Genomic DNA, 11,580 nt, shown 5'->3' on the forward strand with positions numbered 1-11,580 from the left:
AAATGCTTTCAACTTAAAAAGTAACATTTTATAAATTGTCTGATTTGTAGAGGACAAGAATATTATTATCCAATCAAACAACAGTATTTGTATAAAAGTTACATATTTATTTTAGTCACAGTTAGATGAAGAAAGTGATGAAGATGATGATGAAATGCAAGGAGTCGATGAAGTTGAATCAGCTGACAATGAAAGTGACAATGAAGAATTTGAGACTGTAAGTAGGATACATTATACAGTGAAACCTGTTTTAAGAGACCACTCAAGGGAGAGCAAAAAAGTGGTCTCATACTACAGGTGGTCTTTCAATACCGGTTCAATCTATATGAAATGCACTACAGAAGGATCTTGAATTAACGGTCTTTTGACACAGGATTTTGCTTTATACAGGTGATCTCTTAAGCAGGTTTGACTGTATAATAAAACATTTGATACTATATCTCTTAGATTCTGTTATTTATATAAAAAATATTAGTAAAAGTTTAAACATATGTCACTGTATCTTGAGGCTGATTATTCAACACTAGTAGAAGATTTGTTTCATACAAGAGATAATAAATGCCTTGAAATATAGGGACACAATCATAGTTTCAACTTAGTGTAAAGTCTAATATACAAAAATTGTTTCTTCTCTTTAAATTGAACACCCCTTGTAGTTCAGTGATGAATCTTAGAATAATCCATCAATACAAGACTATGTGTTGCATGCATTGTTAAATACTGAAAATTTTATAAATTGTGGTAAAAACTTAACTATCCCTGTACATACATACCTCAATTCAGCTCAGGGATGAAAGTTATGATTATTATTCAACACAGTTATAAAGTGTGTGACTTGCATGGTAGAAACAATTTTTCGTTGGGTTTAAACTTCGTGGTTTTGTCTCTATATAAGATTTCATGGGGATTTAATTTTTTGGTTTCCATTTGATGGAAGTGATATCTTATGTAGGGAAATTTTAGTGGGGGTTTAAATTTCGTGGATATATTCTTTCCACGAAATAAACAAAATCAAATCCTACACTCAAATATCTGCTTTTACAGTAGTTTGTTTAAATTGAACACTCCTAGCGAGACCCTTTGTGATGGCTTCAATCACTTTTATCTTTAACCATGTGATTGTGAAAACTCTGAGTTTGAACCTTACTTGTTTACAGTTGACTGTGACAGAGGCTGATGAAGATGCTCAATATGATGAGACAATGGATTTAGATGAAGAGAAAAATATGTAAGAATAATGATTTATTTATAAAATTGTATACTCTACTGTAAATTCAGAAATAATTGCTTGCATTTATTATTGCAGTATTTTAACAAAGGACAATTTTTTCTTATATTCTTGTTACTTTAATGAAAAAGTCGAGTAGAGTCATCAACACTTATAAAACGAAAACTCAAGATGTTTCAAAAGCTCTTAACCATTTATTTCTTTAACTATTTTTACTAAGTTAAAGGAGCACTAGCTACGAGATATAAAAATATTTAAAAGTATGATTTTTTTTGTGTTCAATCATTAATGAAAGTGAAATAGTGAAATAATAATTTGCTTTTATCAGCTAAAATGGTTCCATTTTATCAAACTAAGCTAATAAATATTGATAATGACTTATTCACTTGCAAGAGAATAATTCGACCTCATTAAATTCGTATTCATGTGAACTCCAATTTCACCCCGTAGAAAAAGATAGAATAACACATGCATTGTCCGTGTATGGGTATTTAAATGAAAAGAATGTCAACATTGAAATTGAAACTAGGTAAATAATTTGATTAACTGATTTGATCCACACAAAATCATTCTTATAAAGGTAAAAACGACAATAAACATAAATTTTTAATCTACAATACAAAATTTAACATACCTATAAAAATACAATTGCACGAGTTACTTAATCTTTTCATATCTATGTTTATGTTAACATCGCTTATATTGTCATAGTAGGTGAACTCGATAGTTAATTAAATGGCGTCTTTGCTAAAATTCACACGAAACGAAGCTACATCTTATTGAGACCATGTCCTGTAAATTGTTTATTTTATACTTTTGATAGTTTGGAAAAATGTTTTATATTGTTATAAATAAAATATGAGAATTCGAGTCAAATCGGTGAACATGAATTTGGCAGATAGTGCCCCTATAAGTAAAAAGTTCTGACTTCAATATAATCCCTTGATTATTAGTTTAAAAATCACATTTAATGCCTTTTATATTTAAGATTAAAAAAAAAAATCATTTCTAATTGTACTTTAAATTTAAGGTTAAAAAAGATAAAGGAAGAGAGATTACATGTAATGTTCCCTGATGAAGTAGATACCCCAATGGAAAGGACCGCTAGGGAAAGATTTTCTCGGTATCGTGGATTGAAAAGTTTCAGAACTTCCCCTTGGGATCCAAAGGAAAACTTACCATTAGATTATGCCAGGATTTTCCAGTTTGCAAATTTCCGTCAGACTAAGAAACGTGTGATGAATATTGAATCTGATGGTGGTGCTTTGGTGAGCTATGATTAAGTGTTGTGGATAAAGAAAAATATGTGTAAAAAAAAGAAGATGTGATATGACGTAAATATAGGTCACCTTATGGTCTTCAACAATGAGAAAATCCATAATGTTTAGTGAGTTATAGAAGGCCCTGACATAAAAAATGTTAAAGAATTTAAATGAGAAAACCAATGTCCTGATTTTATACATTTTGTTGAAGAATTTGTAAAAAATGCTGCATTATTGTTTTCTAATCAATGTAAATTTGTCAATTTTTTTAATATCGATGGAAAAGGAAATGTCCAGATAATAAATATGTTATGCATTTCTATAAGAAAATTGGAATTGGGAGAAAGAAAATCAAAGAAAACGGACAAAAGGGAGATGGGAGGGAGGAACCCCTCTATGACACACTACTGTTTTTTCAAAACCATTTGAATATTATAGAGCATTATTGTTTTATTTTAAGATGACTAAACTCATAATTATTTTCTTTTTTTAGCCTGGATGGTACATCACAGTTCATATTGCAAATGTCCCTAAAGAATTTATGGGTAAGAATGAATGAAATAATTTACAAGATTTGTCTATTATGTTGCAAATAGTAGGGGAAAAATCTGCTAAATTCTTCCTTATCACTGGGGTAAATGTGATCTCCGTAACTGCAGTTACGTATATCCAAAGATGGTGGACGATGTTTCTGGTCAGTTTTTCTTTTGTCAATTCTCTAATAATAATGTATTATTCTCCGGTATTTCGTGTCTTTTTTAACGTAATACTAAATTTGAAACTGAAATACTAAATGTTTTATTCATAATTTAACCGCTAAAATGGAGAAAACAGCCATCTAAAATATCGTGATGATATGGGTAACTGAAGTAAATAAATTGTCAATGATATATGTAACTGGAAATATTGATATCCGTAACTGATTTTATATCAACACAATTCAATCGTGTTTGAAATGAAATAAATGTCTCCGGTTATTTAAAGTGTGATAAATATGAATCAGAATTGGTCTTCGAAGTCTTAAAATTATTATGTGAAAATCTTGATCAGGCTACCAATTCTGTATTTCTATGCATAGCGAGGTAGAGAACGGAGATTATGAAGCTTATTACAGATAAAATATAAAGAAAAATTGAAAACGGACAGTCCTTTAGCAAATGAAAAAAATCTAAAACCTCAAATTGATAACAACTGTATTCTTGATTTGGTACAATAAAATTGAGAATGGAAATGGGGAATGTGCCAAAGAGACAACAACCCGACCATAGAAAAAAACAACAGCAGAAGGTCACCAACAGGTCTTCAATGTAGTGAAAAATTCCCACACCCGGAGGCGTCCTTCAGCTGGCCCCTAAACAAATATATACTAGTTCAGTGATAATGAACGCCATACTCATTTCCAAATTGTACACAAGAAACTAAAATTAAAATAATACAAGACTAACAAAGGCCAGACTTGGGACAGGCACAAAAATGCGGCGGGGTTAAACATGTTTGTGAGATCTCAACCCTCCCCCTATACCTCTAGCCAATGTAGAAAAGTAAACGTAAATGTAAACATTTCCTTATATAGAAAATGATAGATTGAACCTGGCTGTATAGATAGCTAAGCCTCTCAATTGTATGAGAGTCACACAGAATTCCATTATATTAAAAACAATTATTGGACAAAGCCAACAGACATGATAGATCAAAATATCAAAATTGGGGGTACAATGTATCACAGTCAACATTATTTTAACATCTGAATCCCTATAAAACAAAATTTAAAACTATTTCAACAGAGAAACACAAATTGGCAATCACACACTTTAAGGGTAAAGTTCATAAGCAAAATTTAAAGGCACAAGTACAAAATGACCATAGCACCGTAAAAATGGCGGTATGTATGAATACTGAGTAACCCCCCAAAAAATATTCAAACAGTAACATAGAGTAAAGGTTAACAATATACAAAGACAAAACCAAATAGCACAATATCACATACAGCAGATCATAATCAACAAGTACCTAAACACTACATTTCAAGACCGCCAAGAGTGACTGGGGATTGGAAAAAATGGTCACCATTGGACTACCTCCCCAAAAACCGTAGCATAAATAGGGCGTCGGTTTTTCTGTGCGGGATGTACATGTACACATCTACGTCCGGTCAGAATGGGGACGTTAAATCAGTTGCCTCATGTAGAGAGAATTCCGTGTTCTTTGTACTTTAATAACTCTTGTAACAACTCTTTGACGAAAAAATAACGAATAGCAAATATGTAACACAGCAACAAAGGAAAAACCACTGAATTGCAGGCTCCCGTGATATGGGTCAGGCCTAGGCAAATACATAATGTAGCGATGTTAAACATGTCAGCTGGCGTTCAACTCCCCCTAACCTTGGAGAGTGGTGTTACAGTACAACTTAAAAGCAGACTTAAAAATCAGCTAAAAAAGCTTAACTCATCTGGCGGATACAAATAAAGATAAAGTTTACACAAACAAAGTGAACGTGGGAGGGTACTTGTACATCCCAAAAACAAACAGACACTAAATACAGATCTGAGAGTAATCGCAAGTACTGAAAGCTAGTTCAAAGCCAATTAAAACTTATTAAAAAAATTATGCATCTTATCCTAAGTTATCCGTTATTACACATCCAACATCCAAATGATTTAGTGTGAAGATGTCATAAACAGTGGATTTTTTCTGATGATGACAGATGTTACAACATTGTGGGCATATAATTTGACGAATTTATGAATTTTTATTTCCGAAAAAAATGATGATCTGAACTATTAAATCAAGTATAATGAATGAAGCAGAAACAATGTAACTCAACAGCTACGGATATCCTTCTTTAAACATTTATTACAGTTACAGATATCAGTCTACACAGTTACCCATATCCTCGCGATTTTTTGAAATGATGATTTCTCCATTTAGCGGTTGAACTATGAAAAGAAGCTTTGCATTTCAGTTTCAAACTTAGTAATTCTTTAATAAGACACGAAATACCGAAGAATAATACAGAATTATTACAGAATTGACAAAAGAAATATTGACCAGAAACATCATCCGCCATCTTCGGATATACGTAACTGCAGTTATGGAGATCACATTTACCCCAGTGCTTATGGATATATTGCATTATAAAGAACAGTACTAAATTCAGTATTGAAATGAGGTTAAATACTTTAGAAAATAATAGATTAGTTTTAAAAGTTATCAATTACATTCTTTCTGATAATTTTGGTTTAAAAAGAATATTTATCATTGAATTAACTGATAATTGTATGTTTATGCCCCATCCATAGTTTTTAAATGCCATGTTCAGAATTTTTTAATTTAATTTTCTGCATGAATATTTCTGAATATTTCAGAATCCTACAAACCAGGGAACCCTGTAGTAGTATTTGGTCTGTTAAAACATGAACAGAAAATCTCTGTTTTAAACTTCATGATCAAGAAGAACAGTTTTTACACTAAACCAATTAAATCTAAGGAAAGACTGATCTTTCATGTTGGTTATAGGAGGTTCAGTGCATGTCCTGTGTTTTCACAACATACAAATGGTTCAAAACACAAGGTAAGCCAAATAGGACTCCAGATCAGGAGGTTCTTAGTGATATTCAAAATCTGTGTATAGAATTTGAATAGTTATAAGTCTTTCTAATTATTTTAAAATACCATTTTGATATACATGTATTTTAAAACTATCAAGGTTTAATTTGAATGCCTTTACAAATTTTCACTGTTTGTCTAGTCTGAAGGCAGTTTAGTGCTTTGCATATTATACAAACTTTTGTCTGCTCTGTATATGAATATAAAAGGAGATGTGGTATGTATGATTGCCAATGAAACAACTCTCCACTAGAGACCAAAATGGCACAGAAATTGACAACTATAGGTCACTGTACGGCTGTCAACAATGAGCAAAGACCAAACTGCATAGTCAGCTTTAAAAGACTCCAAAATAAAAATTTAAAACAATTGTATGGTACCTTCTAGATGTGTTTTTGGTTTAATGTCAATGTGTAGCTGTTTCATTGATATTTAATCACCAAGATGGAAAAAAAAACATAATCCTGTACACATTATAATGTGTCACATGTTATTAGTTTATTTTACAAATATTAAGATGGCATCAATGCAAAATCGATATCAATTAAAACTCTGCAAATTGAATACTTTATTTAGGGGAATGCTATCCAGAATTTATGTTGAGAACACTGCAGTCTTATGATTCTCTTTAAGTAAATGAAGACATTTATTGAAATACATTAAATAAATGGTAAATAATGGTTTACTGTATTTTTTAGTTGGACAGATTTTTGCCAGCAGATACAGTTACTATGGCAACAGTATATGCACCAACCATGTTTCCTCCAGCATCAGTTTTGGTGTTTAAAGAAACTTATTCAGGTATGAAGTTAACCCATGATTAACTTTTTATGCCCTGGCCTTAGTGGAGGGGGCATTAAGTTTTACCCTTGTCCCTCTATATACGTCTGTCTGTACTTCCTAAAGTTGGTTTCTGTGTTCTAAATTTAGTTTGCCTCGACCAAATGTTATGAAACATGTACAAAATGCTTATTACCACAAAACACATTTTGGTGGAGTTTCTTCAACCATTCTAGAGTTATGCCCCTTTACAAATGGAAAAATTGCTGATTTTTTTTCTTTTACGTTCTCAACTTCAGTTTGCTTCAACCAAATACTATGAAACTATACACATTGCTTATAACCACAAAACACATATCAAGTTTGAATTTGATGGTGTCACTTTAACCATTCTAGAGTTATGCCCCTGTACAAATGGATCAATTGTTTCCTTTCTCTAACTTGAGTTTGCTTCAACCATATGTTATGAGACTTATACACCATACTTATTACCACCAAACTAGGATAAAGAACAAATTTGGGTAGCGATAATTTTAACTTCCCTTTATAACTTTATATGATATATGCAAGTGGGGGCATCATCTGTGTCCCATGGACACATTCCCCATTTATTTTAATATGAATAGGTCAATAATGATAATTAATTGAATACTTGAAATTTTTGTACAATAAAAATACCAATGCTTTACATTTGCATGTACAAATGTATATTGCAGTTTTGTGTAAAGGAATATATAAAATATGATACACAATAGTTCTATTTATTCATTTACAGCTTTTGCAATAACAAAATTCTTTCTGAATAACACTTTAAACAGCTGTTGTGGGATGTTAGTACAAAATACTACGGAAATCCAGTATTTAGAATTTTGAATAATATATTCTATTTAAACAGGTGAACATGAACTAGTAGCCACTGGTTCTCTGCACTCAGTCAATCCTAACAGAATTGTAACCAAAAGAACTGTCTTATCTGGATTACCATTTAAAATCAACAAGAGATCTGCAGTTGTCAGATTTATGTTTTTTAATCGAGGTAAGTGCTGAGTAGCAATTATCAAAACATATTTGAGATGATTAATTCATTAAACTCTCAAGTCGATACAGTTTTAAGAAAAGAAAATAAGGAAATCTCTGGATGATGAATGTTTATATTAGAGCATTCAAAATCTCAATCTGAAAATCTAAACCGAATCATTGGTCTTTTGTAAGTACGTCTTGATAAATTCACCTATCAGAAAATCCATCATTTGGCATGACTTCAAGATTGTGATTAAATCTGTAATCCTCCCATGTTAATGCATAAATATTAAAAATATTAATGGTCTAGTTATTGCTTTAAACTGACATGCATTGACAATAATTGAAAACCTTATCAAATACATTAACCAGGAAATTGAACATTTTGACAAGGTACTGACAATAATTGAAAACCTTATCAAATACATTAACCAGGAAATTGAACATTTTGACAAGGTAGAAATAGTGTAGACACTGAAGGTGTCTGTGGAACTGGATTTTCATATATTGCTTAAAAGGGAACCAGCATAACAGATATCAATGGACTGTCTTTAATGCTTCTTCATATATATTGAGCTTAAAAAAATAAATTAAAATCTGTAAAATGTTAAAATTTAGTCAATAATGTATGAGAAACACAAATAATAAATTTTAGTCAATAGAGAATGAGAAACACAAATAATAAATTTTAGTCAATAGAGAATGAGAAACACAAATGATTAATTTTAGTCAATAGAGAATGAGAAGTCAATAGAGAATGAGAAGTCAATAGAGAATGAGAAGTCAATAGAGAATGAGAAACACAAATGATAAATTTTAGTCAATAGAGAATGAGAAACACAAATGATAAATTTTAGTCAATAGAGAATGAGAAACACAAATGATCAATTTTAGTCAATAGAGAATGAGAAACACAAATGATAAATTCTAGTCAATAGAGAATGAGAAACACAAATGATAAATTTTAGTCAATAGAGAATGAGAAACACAAATGATAAATTTTAGTCAATAGAGAATGAGAAACACAAATATTAAATTTTAGTCAATAGAGAATGAGAAACACAAATATTAAATTTACAGTTATCCTGATTATTTGAAATCAACAGATTAAATAAATCTCAATCCTGCTTGTAAACAATTACTTCCATGACAAAACATGCAGGATTCCCATTCATTAGTCTATATATTTATAGAGGAGTTATATTTTTTACTGCTGATATTTCCCATATCTTTGTTTAAAATTCTGTATAACTTCACTTATTCTTGTTTTTTTGTAAACTTTAACCTTCTAGGCTTGAAATTGATTTATGGTTCATGCTATTGTCATGACCATTCATTATAAAAGTCTTGATGTACATTATGTATTGTAGATTTACAGTACATTCATAGAAAGGTACATCTTGTATATAAGTTATTTACTAACTTAAAACATTTTGTATTTCAGAGGACATAGATTGGTTTAAACCTGTAGAATTGAGAACTAAATGGGGGAAAAGAGGACACATAAAAGAACCCTTAGGTAAATAATTTAACTATTCTATTTATAAATGTCTCACATGTAAATAGTTATAGCAGTGCCAAAGAAGTAGTTATTCTAATATAAGTTTGATAGAAAATTTGTGGTCAAGGTGCCTGTCCACCCTGTTGCAAATACTGTTACTGTATATTCAGCACTAAAATGTCAGCTAATAGGAAGTCAATGAATTGCATAATAGCACACCTAGGCAACTTCAAACAGGAAGGAATGTTTTAACCGAGAAAACTGTTGGATATATTTATAATTCATATTCTGCTGTCATTATTCTTTTGGTTATGATAGTACTTATAAGACTACAATTTAAATACAATGTTCTGTTTGCAAACTAAGGACGTCACTACTTTGCATATAATTAGATATGAATTTGCCAGGGATGAGGTACAATGGTAGGTTACCAATTAGAAGGTGAAACATTTTTGTTGTAATCAAGGATTTATAACTAACACTCTAAATATATGTCCTTGTCATAATATTGCCTAACAATAAATTCAATCTGGTCAATCATAGTGCATAATCCAAACCTGATTTTCTTATTATTGTGCAACCAACTCACACAATCAAAAACTATTCATTATGACTGAGGAACTGGTCAATCAGGAGATGGAAACAAGACTTCAGAAAATTAAACATACCCATAGATTAGAAGTCTGATTCATATTAAAAAAAAAATTGGATGATATGAGTTACCTTTAAAAAGCTGTTAGTCTTACTTACATTCATGTTAAAGAAGCAGTGGAAAATATAGGTTGATTTTGCCTCTATACACAAAAATGTGAATGTTATTATGTTTTGGCCCCACCCACGATAATAAAGGGGCATTATGTTTTTTTGTCTATTTGTTCCTTTTTTCGTTCATCCTTTCGTCTGTCCATTCATCCTGCTTCAGGTTAAAGTTTTTGGTCAAGGTAATTTTTGATGAAGTTGTAGTCCAATCAACTTGTAACTTAGTACACATGTTTCCTATGATATGATCTTTCTACTTTTAATGCCAAATTAGAATTTTTACCCCAATTTCACAGTCCACTGAACATAAAAAATGATAGTGCGAGCGGGGCATCCGTGTACTTGGTACACATTTTTGTTAAACTTTGTATTTATTTCACTTTCCAGGTACCCATGGACATATGAAGTGTGTATTTGATGGACAGTTAAAATCACAAGACACTGTGTTAATGAACTTATACAAACGGGTGTTCCCAAAATGGACTTACAACCCACATGTAAATGCCCCTCCTGTTATAAATGAGTTCAGTCTTGATACAATGGAAACAGAAGAAGACGAGGAAGAAGAGAGAACTGCTTACCAAATGTTTGAATAAAAATATTTTAATCGATTAATTGTTCTTCTATATCTTCTGTCCATTCTTTATTTGAAATGTAGGTTTGACCAATATTCTATTTGAATATCACATCAATCCTCTTTTTTTTACTGTCCTGGGCAAAAGGTCCAGTGTGAGCTATTCACATCACTTGGCATCCATATCTGTTGGCTGTAAAATTTTACAAAAATCTTCTTCCTTGAAACTGCTGTGTCAATTGAAGTCAAATTTGGACACAATCATCCTTGTGGTTATAGATAATATTAAAGGCAAAGTGTTTAAAGAGAACTGTTCTGCGCAATGTTCAGCCATTACATGTAAGATATACAACTAACTTATTTACACACATTGCAACATCACTGACAAAATGTCAACATGTCAACTATGGACAAGTACAATAGAAGGAATGTTCTGTTCCTGCGATAATCTCAACAGTGGTATCTAGTTTTATAAATATTTTAAATGATTCTTCCTTGCAACCAAAACCAACAAAGGCTAAAAATTTAAAATTATGGTGAAACCAATAGTCTTTTTGAAATGACGTACATACAGAGATTATCTGGCAGCTTCAGCACATTCAGAATATCAAAATCTAACTACTGTCCATTTTAAAGAAAATTATCAGATGAATCGTTATAAGAGTTGTTGCCGTAAACATGGTAAAATGCTATTTTTTTAAGATATTAGATACTGGGTAGTGAAAAATTAAAAATTTTCTGCAGCAAGAGAGTCCACATACTCCCAATTGTCCATTCAAGACTACAAGACTTAATGATCAGTAGCACTCGTACTACATCTTCCTATAGCTACTTTTTATCAATGGTC

General features: G+C 31.2%; 1 protein-coding gene across 1 annotated transcript in view; it reads left to right on the plus strand.

Moving 5' to 3' along the window:
* Window positions 1-10,770, plus strand: part of LOC143073693 (pre-rRNA-processing protein TSR1 homolog) — a 28,831-nt gene extending 18,061 nt beyond the window's left edge. Inside the window, exons 11-19 of the mRNA XM_076249440.1 lie at window positions 116-217; window positions 1,158-1,228; window positions 2,259-2,496; window positions 2,984-3,035; window positions 5,859-6,064; window positions 6,798-6,900; window positions 7,775-7,915; window positions 9,344-9,418; window positions 10,547-10,770. Coding sequence (XP_076105555.1) covers window positions 116-217; window positions 1,158-1,228; window positions 2,259-2,496; window positions 2,984-3,035; window positions 5,859-6,064; window positions 6,798-6,900; window positions 7,775-7,915; window positions 9,344-9,418; window positions 10,547-10,755 — 1,197 coding nt within the window. The 3' untranslated portion in view covers window positions 10,756-10,770. The remainder of the gene's footprint in view (window positions 1-115; window positions 218-1,157; window positions 1,229-2,258; window positions 2,497-2,983; window positions 3,036-5,858; window positions 6,065-6,797; window positions 6,901-7,774; window positions 7,916-9,343; window positions 9,419-10,546) is intronic.
* The last annotated feature ends 810 nt before the right edge of the window (window positions 10,771-11,580 follow it).

Source organism: Mytilus galloprovincialis, chromosome 1, assembly GCF_965363235.1.
Source record: "Mytilus galloprovincialis chromosome 1, xbMytGall1.hap1.1, whole genome shotgun sequence".
In the NCBI taxonomy this organism is placed as follows: Eukaryota; Metazoa; Mollusca; class Bivalvia; order Mytilida; family Mytilidae; genus Mytilus; species Mytilus galloprovincialis.